Source organism: Rhododendron vialii, chromosome 7a (assembly GCF_030253575.1).
Source record: "Rhododendron vialii isolate Sample 1 chromosome 7a, ASM3025357v1".
In the NCBI taxonomy this organism is placed as follows: Eukaryota; Viridiplantae; Streptophyta; class Magnoliopsida; order Ericales; family Ericaceae; genus Rhododendron; species Rhododendron vialii.
Genome location: NC_080563.1, coordinates 14,772,662 through 14,790,935, shown reverse-complemented (window position 1 = coordinate 14,790,935; position 18,274 = coordinate 14,772,662). Strand labels below are relative to the sequence as shown.

The following is an 18,274-nucleotide window of genomic DNA, read 5'->3' as shown; positions in this document are numbered from 1 at the left end:
AGTCGTGAATTTTTATGCAAACATGGTTGTGTACAAAAGTGAGGAAAGGATAGAGTCCCACATCGGGAACAAGAAAGTAACCGTTAACCCTACAGTCATAGCCAAGTATTTGGGAAATTATCGTCGCCCTGAAGCCCACACTGTCACTTACCCATCCGATGGGTGGTCCAAGTCCGAAACTGAAATTATGAACACCCTCACGGACAAGTCACTGGTAAGGAAAAGGTTTGTTCATGGGCGTTTGTTTGAGCTTTATCGTGTGATTAACAAGGTGGTGCACTTCAATTTGTTCCCCCATGGTTCGGAGAAAAGGCCGATAAGTCGGACGGGGAAGTTCTTTATGCTTTTGGCTCTATGGATGAGGTCGTTGATTGGGCTCGGTGGATTTGGTTGGAAATGATGAAATTCAGTCAGCGTAGTACTTTTGGCGCCAAGGTCAATATTCTCTTCCCCGCCATGATCACTGTAACCTGCGAAAGCCAAGGAGTTCGAACCACTGAAAAATTTACCCCTGGATCCCCCGGTCCCATTACAGGAGGTTCGGTGGAGAAGAGCAAGTCCATGTCGAAACCTCCATTCTCAGCGGCAAGCAGCTCTCGCCCCATCGCACCAAGAGGACCCGAAAGAAATGAACAATGGTGGGAGATTTTGATGTGCCGTTGTGACACAATTCAGAAAGAACAGAGTGAGTTGAGGAAAGAAATGGTGAAAGAGGTTAGGAGACGGAAGAAGAAGGAGGATAAAATGATGAGAATGTTGAAACATATGTCAGGTTGTGGTGTGGGGAGCTCTAGCGACCCCTATGTCCCCACGCGAGAGGATGAGGAGAACACCACGGAAGAGGAGGAGGAGGAGATCATAGCAGATTCGAGAGAGCCTCGTCGCTCGGGAAAGGAACAAATGAGAGAGGATGATGATGAGGATGAGGAGGACGATTGAGGGTTTTCTTTTGGGCTATCTACTTGGTGGCCGGCACGTAGCCGTGGTTGGGTAGTTTAGGGGATGGTAGTGGCCAAAGGTAGTTGAAACCAAGCTAAAAATTTATGGCCGCTACCCTTTTTGTTTCCCTTTTTTTTTTTTTTTTGGCACCAAGGTCATTATAAGCTACTAAAGTCCTTAGTTGATCCTAATGTACGCTCGTTTAACTCCTTTTGATGCATGATCGATATTGAATACTAATCTAGTATGAAATTTCCGTTAGCTTAGTTTGTTTGTGAATAATTACTTAACTCTTTTTGCTCGGCGCTCTTTTGATTAGCATGCATAGCTTTTTGTTTTCTGCTATTGCGATTCTTGCTAGCGCTTATCATGGGATGTTCTAGTTTATTACTTTGTGCAAGTTCATATCCGAGTACTTCCTTTTGAGTCCTGGAATTGAAATTCAAGGTGAATGTGTGTTGCTTGGCCGTTGGCATGATTTGTTCACCTTAGTTCATTATAGGCGCGTACGTGGGTTGCATGTGATTAAGTTCGAAGGGGTGTTGATTGTGGACTCTTGCCATATCCTAAGTTAAGCATAATTTCGTATCTTGTGTCGGGGGAAAATTGCATAGTTTAGTCATATACTTTTTGTTTAAGTTTGCTAGGGACTAGCAAAGTCCAAGTTGGGGGGTGTGATAAGCCCTCGATAGTGTATATAAATGGGCTTATCGATACCAATTTTGTCCCTCTTTCGTGCATAACTTACTTTAATTAGATGATATTGCGTGGAGTTGGTGTTTTTGGCTTTTACAGGTTAAAAGTGAAAAACAAGGCATTTTGAATGCCAAGGAAAACAACCCGGGATCATCCAAAGAACCAAGACCATGTGGCACCCCGCCACCAAGTCCCAAGGAGCTTTTAAAGAAGTGTCGAAGAGTATTCGGGATGTCAAAGGGGTCGTTAGAGGAAGAAAACAATTCGGAAGTTTTCTGCCAGCGATGTACCGGTACCGCGAATCTGTGGTACCTGTACACCTCGGACAGATTTGGTCCAAAATGCTGAGAAACAAGACCTGTACCGGTACCGTGGTTTCATGGTACCGGTACAACCTGGGAAAAATCTAAGAGAGATCTGTGATCAAATGCATCGAAATCTGCAGATTTTTGGTGTTTTTCTGGCAACGAACCTTGCTCTGCAACTGAAACGGTCAAAGCGTAGGGAGGAAGAATGGTTTTCTCTCTCCACCCCTTCGCCTTTTATACGTAGGGCGGAATTCGAAGCGGATCATTGTCCCCAGCCGTAGGATTTGAGCGGGAGATGGATGTGACGCTCGATGAAGGACACGTGGCAAGTGACGAGACATTCCGTACCACCACCCAATGTAATCGGGACACCTGGCAACGTTTCAAATCGGCGGTTGCAGAGGCATTAAATGAAAGCTGCAAGCACATGTCAAAAAGTTCCAAACATTTTTTCCGTTCAACAACTTCAACGATTCGTCCAGTCATTCGTTCTTCGGATCTTCATTGACGTTCGGCCCTTTATTATTCAACTCCTCCTTCCCGTCCGAGCAAGTGAAGCAGGAGTTGAGGGGCTATTGTAGGGGGCCGAAATATTCGAAGGTTCATAGGGTTCACATGGATCAAAGGGGAAAAAAGGTTCACACGCTATTTGACCCGTCGTCCAGCTATCTCAGTTCATCTGTAAATAAAGGTGAGCTTAGACGTGATGTGTCATTAATCTTCCGAAAGATAGATGGATCCCCGGGTGCTTCACCGAACGTTGTACGCCTTTCCGAACGCACGTAAACTCGAGTTCGCTCGGTGATCTTATCTTTTGACCGGGTATGTCCTCTCGCTCGGTAAAGTTGTTCTTCAGATAGGGAGAAGTTTCGTCCATCAGGAGGGAGTTCCACCGAGTGTCATCGTTTATGGAGCCTTTTGGAAATATCTATTGATAGGTAAGCTGTCCTTTCTGATATTCGAATTGACATCTCTGAGCGATGTGACCTTTCTGACATTGACCTATGTGACTCTGTAAGATCTGGGGAAGCGGCGTTCATTAAATGACTCTGCTACATGACGTCATCCGAGCGTTACTTGACGCGTGGAAAGCAAAGCCATCTTGCTTAACACTCTACCCCTTCGCCTATAAATAGAAGGGCACTATCATTAAAAAAAAGATCTGAACTCCTCCACAACAATACTCTTTCCTTTCTACTAGCATATTTCTTACTAAACTTCTTCTTGTCTTCTCCACTTACTGACTAGTTCGTCGGAGCTTCTTTCCGGAGGAACATCCCCCTCCGGTTCTGCAGGTACCCCAAGTTTAACACCGTCTCCCACGGTCCAGCAAACGGAAAAAGGAACATAAGAAGGATCACGAAGAAAGCGACCCCCACAGAAAAGGATTATATAGTTCTACGAGCAAAAAATTTACTAGTACTTCCTAACTCTAGTGCGTTGGAAGTAAAAAGTGTGTGCCAATAGCAGCCCCCAATGAGTTGCCTTTACTTTAACTCCACCGCTCATAATTGCCGTCTTTGTTCTGCAATTCGAAATTTCACTCGAACAAACATCAGTCATTTCGTTTGCTCTCTCTCTCTCTCTCTCTCTCTCTCCTACGAATTCCTAGAGAAAGTATAGTGATATCTAATGGCGGCGAAGCAAATGGAAGAGATACAGAAGAAATTGGCGATGCTGAACTACCCGAGAGCCAATGCTCCCGCCCAGTCCCTTCTCTTCGCCGGCATGGAGCGCTACGCCCTTCTCGAATGGCTCTTCTTCAAGTATTCCTCCCTTTCCCTCTCTCTCTCTCTCTCTCTCTCTCTCTCTCTCTCTCTCTCTCTAGAACTTTCTCGGTCTAAAAATTTGCACTTACTCTCGTTATCGTCGCCTGACTTGTAGGCTGTTAGGTGACAAGTCTCCGTTCTCTCAGCAAAATCTGCAAGGGGACGGCATGGATCGGGACGAAGAGACCGCCCGTATCCAATGTAATTATCTAATTCGTTTTAAATTTTATGCATCAAATGCTATACATTCTTATGTGTCTGCGTGTATCTATTCATATCGTACAAGTGTGTATTGCTGGGATAGAATGCGTTTATCTGAACCAGAATTGAAGTGAGGAGTTTGTGCTGTTCTTTATTTTTTTATTTCTCTGGGAGTGCGCTTACTTGCATGACGACTAATCCATGGGACCAAATCCCACCATCCACCAACAGGAAACCGGATTAAAGCTGGGGCAAAGCCTCGTGTGGACTGAGCCCATAAGAGTTGATAGGACCTAAGAGGTTTCAAACATGAGGTATTACGAAGGAGCAAGCCCTATGTCCCAAACCTTAACTATCAGGCCAACCTAGTAGGAGTTTATGCTGTGCATATGAATTATGAGCTGCTTACTTTAGACTATGCTTCCCACGATCAGTTGGATCTGCAATCATGTATTTCAGTTTTGGTTGTCAGTTTGGCTGGTTACTTAAAGACTTTATTCGTTCTTCTAGAATCCATGCACTCTTTGCCTTTTACTATAGTTTTTAAGTTAATAGTTGCGGGGACAACTTTGATTTATACTCTTTGGAGATGCATAACCATTAGCCTGATTAGCTATGTTAGGCATTGTTGCTTTGTTTTGCGTTTTAAGTAAATATGAGTTCGTTACAAGAAGCATTTTTTTTTTTTTGGTTGTAGATTTAGCGGAGATTGCAAAGTTCTTAGGTATCACCACAACTATCGAGATAGAAGCAATTCAAGTGAGTTGTTCTATTCTTTGTAAATTTGACATTGTTGGACATGATTAATATCCGTGAATTCACGTCTACATTTTTTGTTCAATGTGTAAGACATATTTTTGGTATTGCTCTTTCAGTTTTAGTTATGGTGAGCTACTTTATACTCAGCCTACATTTGGGGTCTTAATTTGTCTAAGAAGCACGGATACGACACTACACGGACACCCAGATATGTTATTTAATGATACGTTCAATCATATATATCTAAATAAATTGTTATGAAATTATGTTACTATGCGTGTACGTTCCAAATTATCTAAATAGATATGATATGATGTGTTATGAAGAACCTAGTTAACATGAGACTCACGAAATCCTTAAAAAATAAGACATGGACATGGTTGGGAATCTTCAAAGAAATCCTTAACAAATTCCAAATGAATTCAATGTGATAAATTGTAAGAAGTACTACTTTTCCACCTTTGTACTGTATATCATAGTGATGTGTCAAAGTTCGATATATTTGATAGTGACATGTTAAGCAAGTGTCTAAGAGAAGTATAGATCATGTATTTATTTCTTAGTCATAGACTGCAATGAGGTGTTGTGCACTTAGTGTAAAGAGTGTAGGACATGTGTCTGGATTGAGGATTTTATTTTCTAATTATGCACACGGAAAAAAGAATATCGGACTCGTGTCTGTGAGTCTCCGAGGAGTGATGTGTCAGGCATGGACACACCGCCTTATTTTAAGTGTCCGTTCTTCTTAGTAATTTGTTAAGAGTTATTGTCAAACTATGCTTATGGTAGCATTCAACAATATCAAGTGGATGTTCCCTTCTTAATTTCCATAAAAAGTGGATGATTCTTCCCTCTTATTATTTCTTGCATAAATCTAAAGGCTTATCCGTCTAGTTAATACATTAGTGAAAGCCTAATATAAACCAAACACTCCATGATCAAGATATCCCCCGCAAAGTTCCTCTTGTATTTCTGAAGAAGAATACCCATTAGGATTACCTTCAGAATTCAGACCTATTTTATATTCTTTCTTCTCATTTAGGGCTCCCTTCATTGAGTGGTTTAATTTACTTTGGGTGAGAGTGGGAGGCATACCTTTTATTATTTCTAAATTTTTGGACCTTTTCTTTAGGTACTTTATTTTGTATATCATGCATTAGAATGATTGCACTTGATTCGTAGAAGCAACCTATATATCTTCTGCATGTGATCAAAATGTTTTTTCATCCTGTTTTGGAAGTCTGGTTAAATTACACAAGTTGTCGTGGTTTTAAGCTTGTTCAACTTGCATGCTATGCTAATGTTGGACCTGCTTTGTGTTCTGATGCTCCACAATTGGAATGACTGTCTTTCAAATATATGAGGTAGAAATGGAAAATAGAAAATCCGTACCTGTGGCTTGCAGTTGCAGATTAGGTTGAGCTTTCAAAACTTTTGATGTTTCGGAGATAAAGTCTGCGCTCAATGTTTTTGTTGCAGGGAAGAGGAAGCTACGAAGATCGAACTGAAATGCTTCAGGTTATTGTAGATCTTGTAGAGGCATGTATCTATGCTGATAATCCTGAATGGAGGTAGTGATCATTTACTTATTTCTCTCTCTTTCTCTCGTCTATTTTCTTGTGTGGTATCATTTGTGAGATAAAATGCTAAGTGCGACACCATCTATACATCACGTTTTGATCTCTGATTTCTGCACCAAAAGGGCTCTTTTCCAAATCATTTTGAATTCTTGTTTACTGTACATCTTCCTATTGGCTTTTTCAGTTTTTAGTTTGGTTTCCTGTTGTACAACTTACCTGGTGGTGATTGTTGTTCTTCCTCCCCTGAAGTGTTGATGAGCAGGTAACAAGGGACATACAACTAATAGATGCCATCTCTGAAAGACAAGCTCAGATTTTTTCTGAAGAGTGCAAGTTGTTTCCTGCAGATGTGCAGATTCAATCAATATATCCAATGTAAGATTTTTTTTCTTTTTCTAATTATTACGATCAGAGACTTGTACTGTAGATGAACTCGGCATTTCATCAAAACTAAGCGGTATTACTTGTGAAATTTAGGTTCTCATCCTTTCGGGGTATTAGGTTACCATCGATGGGCATTTGGTAGCTGCTATTTGCCTATTAAAAACGGGTCAGTGGTCACTCATCCACTGAAGCTATTGTAGTGTAGTTGGTGGTAACTTAAATGTAGGGGTTAAGAGCAGTTTGTTTGCTGCAGGATTTGGTGCAAGTAGAATATGTCGCCAGGCTCATTTTGTGTTCTAAATTCTAATGTTTACAACTGGGCTGTATGTTGGATTAGATGTAGCCTTGCACTTATAAATGTCGGGAGAACATAGTGATTTTGTATTCCAATCACTAATTCCTCCGGAAATGTTTGTGTCTTGAGGTTTGCTAGGATTGTTAGAAGACACATACAGAAAAACGGAAGTATGCTATATGGATGTAAGTAGTTGACTTCATATTGACCGAAATCAGCAAATTCATGCTAAGCACAGTCGGAATCGTAGGAATCTTTTGGTAGGTAGCATCTTGGAAATTATGTCCACATGGGTACAAGTATCGGGTGTTGGGGGTTGCATCCATGTTATTTTAAGCAAACAAGAGAAAAATCAGTTGTTTGAAAAGTGAACCATAGAGATAATTGTCTAAAGTCTAAACAATGTTTTCTCACTAAAGTACCCACACTAGACCTTCGAGTAAAGATATGAATGTGCATGACATGAGTTTTTGAACATCGCAAGCGTGTCAAATTTGCATTCACTTCTAATTATGCGTATGTAAGTATATAACTCACAACCTGGGCACGGAATGCTTAAGAACTACTCGTTCTCGACATCTGTACCTGGTTCCCTCACCAAAAACCCCTTCCTTGTAGCAGTTTTGCTCTTACCTAAACATGTTTTCTGGTGTAGATTTTCCCTTTCACGCAAAACTCGCATGAAGTCTAAGATGTGTTTTCACCAGATGTAGTGACCACCCTCTGTTCCGTTAATCGAAGTTCATTTGTAGGCCTGCCATTTCTGATTTGGAAAAACAGCTTACAGAGCAATCAAATAGATTCTTGAATCTGCAAGAGATGGTTGGTGATTTGGCATCAAAGGTTTGTCCCAGATCCTCAAGCGGTGATTTGGTTGCCTATTGTCATTTCTGTTTATGTATAACTGCAGTTAGTTTGGGGCTTGACTGGTTTCACTTTATTTCATATGAATCATATCTCAGCAACCGTAGTTGGAAGTTGTTATAGAGTAAATAGATTATTCTATGAGTTAATGTATTGATTTTCGGTTTCTAGACTAGGGTGTTATCCATGGTAGGCAGTTCTATATTATTTAGTTCGAAAACTTTGATGTCTTAAAGCTTCTGCATGTTAATTATTATAAGCATAATTGCAATTCCTTCGAAACTTGTCTTTTTTTAAACGTTCTAGGACGGAGAGTCAAGTGCAAGGAGTGTTGGCTAATAAGTTTGTAGTAATCCTTCGAAGATAGCTTTTAAAATCTTGTAGCCTCAGGAAAAGGATTTGTTTAATTGGTTGTCCGTGGAACCGCCCCGATATGTGTGTATATCTATTCTCTCCTTGATCTTAGTGTACTCATCCTTTTGCTGAAAACTAATTTCAAAAGACCAGAATGTTTAAATCGGATAGAAAAGTGACTAATCAGCAAAGAGAGCGCACCAAACAGTAGTATTGTTTTGATTATCTTTGTTGCAGATTTCCGATGGTTGTGGTTGTGATCAGTTTGTGTTCTCTCTCTGTGTGTGTGTGTGTGTGTGTGGTGGGGGGGGGGGGGGTGTGTGTTTGTTTGAAATAAAAAGCATCTCTTTAGTTGTCCTTATTACCGATTCTTTTTGGTTTGTAGCATGCTTATAACCCAGATGAGGATTATGCGGAGGTAGAAGCAAAACTACGCGAGCATTTGGAATCATTCTTAGAAACTGCAAGATCCTTCAATACGATTTACACCAAGGTGGGACTTGCTCTTGCCTTCATTATATTATTCAAAGCTTGTGCAACTTACATATTTTGCTACTCTCTTTTTGGTGCACAGGATTTTGCTACTATCAGATTTATGAATTGTAATCCTTCATACTTTCATGTGTCTCAATTAAATAACAAGCTGATGCTTGTTGGTAGGCAGTAAGATGCATTGCCTGCCTTAGAAGTTTTACATGGGATTGCGGCTCAATCGTTTACTATAAGTTCCTGACGCAACTTCTTTTCGAAAAAATTCTAATTTCATGTAGATTTTAACATATACTTGATGCTTAAGAACCTTTGTTGGCGGACCTGTTTTTCTACAATGGACCGTGTGATTCTGTGTGCGTGAGCATGCCCATGTGGGGGGGGGGGGGGGGGCGGGGCGGGGCGCGCCAGAGTACTATTGGTGTGCTGTCATTCATGTGCACAGGAATGTAATCTTGTGCTTGCATATGGAACTACCATAATTGGGAAAGGTGATTTTATTTTTGCTGCCACAGGAAATTCGACCCTGGACACACATGATGGAGGTACCACAGCTTCATGGGTTTGGTCCTGCTGCTAATCGCTTGTTGGAGGCATACAAGATGCTTTTGAAGGTAACTCTGTGCTAAATTCTTTCATGTAGTAGTTCTACTTTCCAGCTAGGCTGTGCTCATGTCTTAGAAGCTGAAACTGCTGTTTGAGCTCTTTGGAAGATTTGAACCCAGGTCCCGGTTTGGGATTTTTTCGTGTACACATTGGCATTGTCAACTCTTTCATGTTCAGCTTTTCCTGCAAATACGATCGTGATGGAGAAATTGACATTTATATAGTCATGCCCACTAGCTATGTGCAAGTTGCAACTGATGCTGGTTTAAATTTGTGTGTTACATTTTTCTTCTATTCCATCTCTTACGGTGGTTCACTCTCGTAGTTTCTGAAGAGAGTCCACTCAACATAAACTGAATTATGGAGCTTTCAATTTACGATGCATCCTTATGGTTCTGCATGGTTTGCAGTTTCTAGGAAACTTGAGGAATCTTCGGGATGCACATGCAGCAGTGGCGGTTGGGTCATCTGAAACAATTGCTGGCGAGCCCTCTTCTGTTGCAAGAATAATCTCAGAGTGCGAGTCTGCGTTAACCTTTTTGAATCGTGATCTTGGCATTCTATCTGCATCTATTGCCCGAGAGGAAGGCGAGGAAGTGAGTCTCTGATGCAAATCTCAAACCAGCAGATAGAAATTACCAAACCAAAACTCTCCTTATGGGAACCCATTGAAAATCAAAATTATGCAGTTTGTCAATTGCTGATCCGAGGGAATTGATCTCTAAACAATTACTTTGTTTGGTTACCATCTTAGAAATGTTTTCTCAAAATTTTTTTATTCCTTTTTCAAAAAATTTAGCATCATTTGATGTTTCGTCATCTGTGTTTTTTTTTGTTTTTAAATATTTTTTGATCAAATTTTCTACTTTTTGGATGTATATAAGGTACTTCTATTTGAAAAATCAAAAAGTTTGTTAAAATGTTAAAGAAATTAACTAAAAACAAAAAAAATACGCAAACCCATAAAAATTATCCAATCGGAATAGCGACAGTAATTATATAACTAGGACTTGATCCATTGACCCTGCTCCTTATAGTAATTGTTTTCTGTTATTCAATTTGTAAGTAAGTTTAGCTTCACCAGCTAATCACGAAACTGACCAGAGCAATTAGGGAGTATAAGCCGTATTTGTCTAACCATCCATTTCATTGTCTATCCCCATAAAGAGTGTAAAAAACTCAGTCTAAAATTTAGGTCGCACTGTAAAACGAAGCTCTATTTTACACAAGCTTTCGCATGCAGAGAGGAATCAGAGGATTACCCAAAAATATCGTTCGTAGCAAAAGTCAAACTAGAGACTTGTGCTTATAAAATAAATAAATGGTTTTGATCACCGATCGTATTTTGTTTTTCCGTTAGACTTTGGGTACTCCAAAATAGGACAGTTCTACTTCTCGCCTCCAATGGATGGATATTGCCGATCCTATTTTCCGATGCTCTATGAGTGTACACTCTTGTACTGGATCGTGGTTTGTGTTTATTAATTAAGGGAAATGATATTGGCACTCTAAAAATTGATGTAGGCACTTCAAAATCAGTGTAACTCCAAAGTCACTTTTCTTTATTTTTGGAGTGCCTGCATCAATTTTTGGAGTGTCAATATCATTTCCATTAATTAATGGGAAAATGACGGCTAAGGACGTATTTTGATAATTAATATCCGCCAACGATATTTTTAGCATTAACAAATGTTCTCAGCATGTCCTTAGCGGGTATTAATTATCAAAATGAGTCCTGGGCCGTCATTTTCTCTTAATTGATCCCAAAATCTGGAGTTTTATAGTGGGCCAAAGCCCAATCACGCCCAAAACCCATTCTGCAGTTTTATTTTTCTCTCTCTTTCTCTACCACAGCCTAAGGCTGTAAATGAGCCGAATATTATAATGTTTGTTAAGTTTTTTAGCATACTCGAATTGAAGCCGAACTCAATGAAAATTTGGCAAGCCAAGCTTGCCTAGGTTTGAGTCGAACTCGAACTTGTTCACGAGTCTTAATGAACTGATAACATTAAATATTTATGCTTTTATATAGGTCTAAAACTACAAATAACAAGTATAGTATGTACATAAATACGTTCATAGATATTTTAAGTGATAAAAATATATGCATAAATAAGTTTTTTGTAATTGTAAATGTTTGTACTTGTACAAGTTCTAAAATTTTCGTTATGTATACATATAAACTTCCCATTATATACTATACTCCAGGTTCACAAGCCTAATCGAGCCGAATACTGTTGGGTTCATGTTCGACTTATTTATGAAATGAGCTTAAAATTAAGGCTCGGGTTCAGTTCATTTGGTAGACGAATCGAACTCGAACAAGCCTAGCTTTACCGAGTCGAGTCTCGAACATTTCACGGAAGACTGAGTTCATTTAGAGCCTTCCACTCCCAAACCGCCCTCCACGGCCACCACCACCATCAGGCCATCCCTGCTGCCACCTCCATCACCCCCGAACCACCATTGAAGGGTTGCGAAGCTCCGATTTGAGTTGTTTTGAAGCGAAGCTCTTACTTGTTGGGGTTGTTGCACATGCTAGCTCTTATTACTTGTTAAATAAGCAAATAAAACTAGCTAGGTAACCATCACCAAGAGGCCACAACAAAAATGTAAGTGTGTATAAAATGTTTGTGTGAGTATTTGTGGTTATATATTAATTGTTCTATTATACCAACGACATCCACAACAATTAAAACATCATCAAACAACAAAAATAAGCAACCGGCCTAGTTATTTGACAAGCTCTAAGGGCCCGTTCCGCAAATAATTATTATTTTAATTAAAGTTAATAATATTTTGTAAAAAAATAACCTGTCTCATAAAACGAAAAATAAGTACTTCAAAAATAAAAATCTTATCGGAACGGGACTTAAGTGAACACTTTAGACAGAAAGAAACAAATACAATGGGAAAAAAGTAAATCCAGAATACTTGACGGCCAACCTTCGACCAAAGACAGATATTATTTTAATACTGTAGTTTATATGAATTTTCAATTCAAAGAATGAGGGTTGACTCTGGGCGAGGTGAATTGGTTGAAAATACATTCATCACACCAAAAGCAAAGACTTTTAAGCAACGAAGGACATTCTTGTCCGTTTATGTGATGTAAGCGCTGATGTGAATTTCCTCATTTCACTGAGCAAAATATCTTCAAAACTTACTATACAAATTTGTACAAAAACATATGTGAACCAAACACAACCCAGAGAACAGAACTTGGTCAATCTCATTGACTGATCTGTACAACAAACAACTGATTTGAGTACCAACATAACAAAGGAAGTACTGAAGAAAACTGAAATAACAACGGAATTAGTGGGATAAACCGCGGCGGAGATGAGAACCAAGATGGTATTACTACCATTGTGATCTCACCATGATCCTGTCTCATTTGCGAAAAAGCAGGCAAACCAGTGACCAGAATCCCTTCTTCTTCTTCGGCTGTTGAAACTTCAGATCTTTCTTCGCGACAAATTCAGCCATGTACTCGACAACAGCCTAAGAATGAACACCATCGAAAAAAGTCAGTGCTACCAGCTAAATATGCAAATGGTCGTGCAACTCAATAAACCAGTCATTTTACCTGAGGCCCCAGCTTTATTATTTGTCTTGGTGGCACTTCCAAGGGTGTTTCATCTGCGTGAAAAACTCTCAATTTGGAAAGAAACCTGAAAGATTCCGGAAGCACTCTTATCTGATCATCGCTAATGTCCAACTCTTCGAGCATTTCAAGGTTTCCTATCAATTTCGGCAATGCTCTGAGGTCCGCAAAGTTATGCCCAACGTTCAACTTCACAATACTCACCACGGCACAAAGGCTTCCAGGGATGGACTCCAGTTCATTGAAGCTAATATCGACTTCCCTCAGCTTCGAAAGATTTCCTATCGTTGTTGGCAATCGTTTGACTTTGTTATAATGCAATGAAAGAATCTCCAAGCTCTCGAGCTTTCCGATCGCTTCCGGAAGCGCTTTAAGTTGATTGAAATCTAATCTCAGCTCCACAATTGACGAGCATGATCCGATTGAGAAAGGAAGTTCTTCTAGCTCATTTGTTTCCACATTCAGTTTCTTTAATGAGGTTAGCTTTCCAATCAAGTCTGGTAAATGGGTAAAAAGATTTGAACTCAAATCAAGATTACTGAGGTTGTTCAAGTTCCCAAAAGAAGGAGGGAGTGATTTCAACATGTTGGCATGGAGGTCAAGATCGGTTAGGTTAACTAGTTCACCGAATGATTCAGGAAGGTTTATTAATTGGTTTGAGTGAATGTCGAGCTTTGTTAAGGCTAAGAGGCTGCCAATGGTGGCGGGAAGAGCCATGATGTGGTTTTGAGATAGGTTTAGTTCGTATACATTCGATAACTTCCCAAGTGACACGGGAAGCCATTCTATCTTTTCCATCAACTTGCCTTGAAGATCAAGAACCCGTTCTCCATTTTTTGCACAGTTTTCGATTATGGCTGCAACTTTCATGAGACTCAACTTCTCAGTGTCCCCTCCACCTATAAATGCACCCGAAAACTATGTTCAACTATTAAATCGGCTTCAAATTTTTCAAAAATAGATAGTAGTCCGTGGGTAAATCAAGACTGCAATTGAAGCCTACTGTCTTTGTATTTACAAGACATATATTTTGTATGCACAAATAATACTAATACTAAGAGTAACAAAAGCAAGTTGGCAACCAACAAAACCAAGAACGATATTGCACTAGTAAATCCAAATGACAAGGATAATTGCTCGAATTATAGCCCAATCCAATAAATTCTTTGATTTTCTCCCATCTCTCCAATCTCCACCAATCCACGGCAGCGCCTAAAGGAAGTGCATATACGCACTCCATGTCCACATACAAATCCAACTAGCTTGTCCGTAAGCAGGACCGGACACCTAGTTATCAAAAAAAAATCCAACTTGACTGAACAAGCTTCAATACATCTATTATTATTTGGGGCTTTACAAAACCCTTCTATGAAAAGAAAAAAAAAAAATTACTTCAATTTTCCATCGAATAGCACTAGAGAGGAAGCAAAATCTGACCATTCCCACATCAAGAACAAAAACTATGTGCCTATCAACAGAAGCTTTGACTTTTCACAAATGCAGCTAGCAAAAAAGCAGGCATATTAATCACCAATTTGGCCTTCCATAAATTCCTAAGAATGCTCCTACTTACATAATTACCATTTACCAATATAAAAAAAGAAAAAGAAAAGAAAAGAAAAGAAAGTAAAATTCAGTAAACAAGGAAAAAGTAAACCAAACCTGTAATGAAACTAGTTGGCTTGTTTGTGGAAGAACTCCCCACCAAACCCTTCAAATCACCACCACCAAGCTTCCCCCTAAACGAAGAACTCCCCACCAAACCCTTCAAATCACCACCACCAAGCCTCCCCTTAAACGAAGAACTAACCATCAAACCATTTATCCCACCACCATCAACCACCTTCCCTTTTCCACCATCAATTCTCTTCATCTCAATTCCGCTTGCAATTATTTCCCCAACTGGGTCCCCCAAGGAATAGTCCATTTCTTCATTCTCAAAAGCTAAAACCCTTTCCTCCACCTGGGTTTTCACCCCCAAAACCAGGTCCGAAGCCCTCTGAATGAGCTCATCGAATGCCCGGAACATCTTGTCGGTCTCGATCAGGTAGACGGCCTCTTTCCTCTGCTCGTGGGCGTGGAACAGGACCTGGGTTTTCCTCACCTGTTGCAGCAGGGAGAAGAGCTCCGGCGGGACGTCATGTGGGCCCGGCTGGCTTGAGATCTCTTCCAGTTTTGTGTGCTGTGAAGTGTTGATGGTGTGGAGTACGGATGTGGCTGCTTCGACCTCTTCGATCGTGGGTCTCGGGGGAAGGGATTTGTAGGCTCGAGTGATTTCTTCCACTGCTTGTAGGTAGGCTGGTGATGGGTCCGTCTTGGGTATTACAGCCATGTCTTGTCTTGGTTTTCAGGAGCTGGAATGATTTTGGGAACGAAGAGAGAGAGAGAGAGAGAGAGAGAGAGAGAGAGAGAGGAGGAGGAGGATTGGTTGGGTAGATCTTATGTTTATGAACAGAGCATAATATATACTAGAAAATTGATTTTAACACTTTAAAAATTGATGATATGATTTCAAAACAGTGCCGTTTTATGTATCAACAAAATTTAATTTTGGAGCTTCTCTATTAATTTTTGAAATGTCAAAATCACAATCCAATATATATTGGGTTGATCACAATAGTCAATAGTGTACATGGTAACAAGGGAAAAAGATATTTTGTGCTTTCAATATAGTAAGTAATACATAATTTACCCATAAAATATAGTAATAAATGAAATAATTTATGGAAACCGAATGAATGAAGGAGATCTGATCAAAAGAAAGAAATGAATGAAGTAGAGATGAGGGAGTAGAGTGAAGGGTTCTCAAAATAAAGTTATTCGAGTTTAACTTGTGTTCAATTTTTTTTTAAATTGAATGAGATTGATTAATATAATTAACACGGTTAATTTCAAAAAAAATAATTTGAAACTCGGTTAACTTTTTTAATGGAATTTGTAGAATTCTGTATTTAGCTCCCTTCATAAATAAAAAACAGAAGGAAAAGGATTTGGCTCCGTAGAGTATGATTTGCTATAATCAACTTATTTCTAGCTCAATTGTAAAGCGGATCGATTATGGTTCGTTATATGAATGAAAAATAGTAACGAAATAAAACTAAAACTTGAACGTATTTTGAAACTTCTAAGCTTTCAAGTCTAACTTTTACAGGGCGCGGCCATGTTTGTTTTGGGGTCTCAAAATTTCTGGGTGTAGTCTTCAATAAATTTTCTCTATCTATTTTTCTTTACTCATTACTCTAAAAAAAAAACCCTCAAAATCCAAACCGAACATCAATCATTTTACAACTACAAACACTTACATAAACATTTATACAAATCCACTCACATTCACATTGAGGCCCACACACCCTACACCTCCGGTATATATAGGCTCCACAAAAAAATATGAATGTGTGTAAGTATTTGTAATTGAATAATAATTTAACCGAAAACATAAGCAATCTACAGTGGAATGACATATACGTGAGAGTTGTCCTTGACTTAAAGGACAAACATTATGATTTTGTCTAATGGGTGCACGAAAGTGACGAAGGTGCTTTGACTACAGAACCACATAAGTTTACCGGTTATTTGCTAAAAAAAACTCTTGAACAGTACACATTTTTTTATTTTATCTACTCATATTTCTTTCAACATTACATCAATACAATTTATTTTATCTATTTTCTATTAAAATATTAATTTTCTTTTTCATGTGTGTATACAAGGGAGGGGAGGATGGACGGGAAGAAGAGGAGAGAGAAAGGAAAAATTAATAAAATAATAGGTACATAGTGAACAGTTCATAGGTATATTTAGAACATGTACACTAATGAAAATGTAAAAATGCTGATCAACAGTGCACTTTTTTTCCTATTCACATCTCTCTCAACACTACACCAATATTATCTATTTTACCTAACTCCAATTAAAATATATATATTTCACTCATTTTTTTATTATCTTCATTGTTTAAAGAGAGGAGAAAGGAGGGAGGAGAGAGAGAAAGAAATAATAAAAAAAGAAAGGAGTATGAATAATGCATAGGTAAAAATAGAGAACAACTATTCACAAATGCATTTTAGCTCCTCTTTTAGCTCATTTGGTGTAGACTATTTTTTATGTTTCTCTTAGGTAAAATAACAAAAAATGTATTTTTGCTCATCTAATATACTTGCTCTTAGCTAACCTTTTTCACAAAGGGACAATAGTTTTCTCTTTACCTAAGCTAGTGCAGTGCCCCATTTTGAGTTTTTGCTTAGATAAAATACCTAAAATGCTCTTTTAGCTAAGCTGGTAAACTTGTGCTAAGCAATTACGGAGCCATCCATTTCGTAGTCTATCCCTGTGAAGAGAGGGTAAAAACACGTCAGTCTAAAATTCATACACATGAGTTTCGGTAGATGGTCTCTTTCGGCAATCCAAGATCAAATTCCACGCTGAGGAATCTTATTAAAGTTGCGCCGTAAAACGAAACTCCTTTCCATAACTATTTTACACGAGCTTTTTCCACAACTATTTTACGCAGAGAGGAATCAGAGTATAAAACCCAAATGAATCATTCTTAGAAATAGTCAAACCAGAGACTTTTGTGCCTGTAAAAACACTTAAAATCTATCATCTTTATCACTTGAGCTAACTCTTTCGGTTAGTTTGACCAAATGGTGCTCAAAATTACATTTCAAGTCTAAAACATATAGTACTAGCTTTCAACCATTAGACTACGACCATCACAAGGTACAAGTTATTACTATTATTTGTCCCTGGAAGAATCTTTCTCTGTTCATAGTTTTATAAGTCTATTTGCATCATACATATGACTTGGCAATCTCACAGCAACCACAACATAGGGTTATTTTATTTCTGATAATTCAGATGTTCGGATCAGTTTAATTACGTGTATTTCGAACTAATACGAGAGCATCAATTCTACCATCCACTTGCGATGATCCTAGACAAAATATTAACCTTGATGGGTGAGTAATTATTTTAAAAACGCAGTTATCCATCAATTCAGTTCCCCTGCAACGGCCAGTGACAGAGCAATTATATTATTTTTTTCTCCTTTTATTAATTTAGTAAACGAATCATGTTGGCTGTGTCCATTTTGTTTGTTTATTTGTGAAAGTGAAAGCTACTGTATAATTTTTTATTTTGTTTTCTTTGTGACAAAAAGCTTCCCTCCTTTGGGTAATCCGTCATTAATTTGGATGCTTGGGATCTGAGTCTATATATAACTAATGGGCTTTATGGATATTGCACTCTTTTCATAAGTCCACGCCAGCAAGTTTTTTCTTTGGGAAGAGATAGATTCGAATTACTTTAGGGTCGTTTGATTAACGAGATTATGGCAAAAAATATAAGAAAGAGAAAAAAAAATATACATATTTTTTTGTGTGTTCACTTATCAAGAATATCTTACAAAGAGGTAGAAAGTGAAC

General features: G+C 38.7%; 2 protein-coding genes across 2 annotated transcripts; one reads left to right on the top strand and one right to left on the bottom strand.

Moving 5' to 3' along the window:
* The first annotated feature begins 3,460 nt into the window (after positions 1-3,460).
* LOC131333697 (AUGMIN subunit 7-like) lies at positions 3,461-10,014 on the top strand. The gene is made up of 9 exons (XM_058368366.1): positions 3,461-3,709; positions 3,828-3,913; positions 4,611-4,672; positions 6,152-6,243; positions 6,502-6,627; positions 7,684-7,774; positions 8,535-8,642; positions 9,154-9,252; positions 9,655-10,014. The coding sequence occupies exons 1-9, from the start codon at positions 3,576-3,578 to the stop codon at positions 9,850-9,852; spliced, it is 996 nt and encodes a 331-aa protein (XP_058224349.1). The 5' UTR covers positions 3,461-3,575; the 3' UTR covers positions 9,853-10,014.
* A 2,337-nt stretch (positions 10,015-12,351) lies between these two features.
* LOC131333684 (plant intracellular Ras-group-related LRR protein 5-like) lies at positions 12,352-15,280 on the bottom strand. The gene is made up of 3 exons (XM_058368346.1): positions 14,514-15,280; positions 12,834-13,750; positions 12,352-12,748 (listed from the first exon to the last, which is right to left on the bottom strand). Exons 1-3 carry the CDS (start codon positions 15,181-15,183, stop codon positions 12,638-12,640), a joined length of 1,698 nt encoding a protein of 565 aa, XP_058224329.1. The 5' UTR covers positions 15,184-15,280; the 3' UTR covers positions 12,352-12,637.
* Between the last annotated feature and the right edge of the window lie 2,994 nt (positions 15,281-18,274).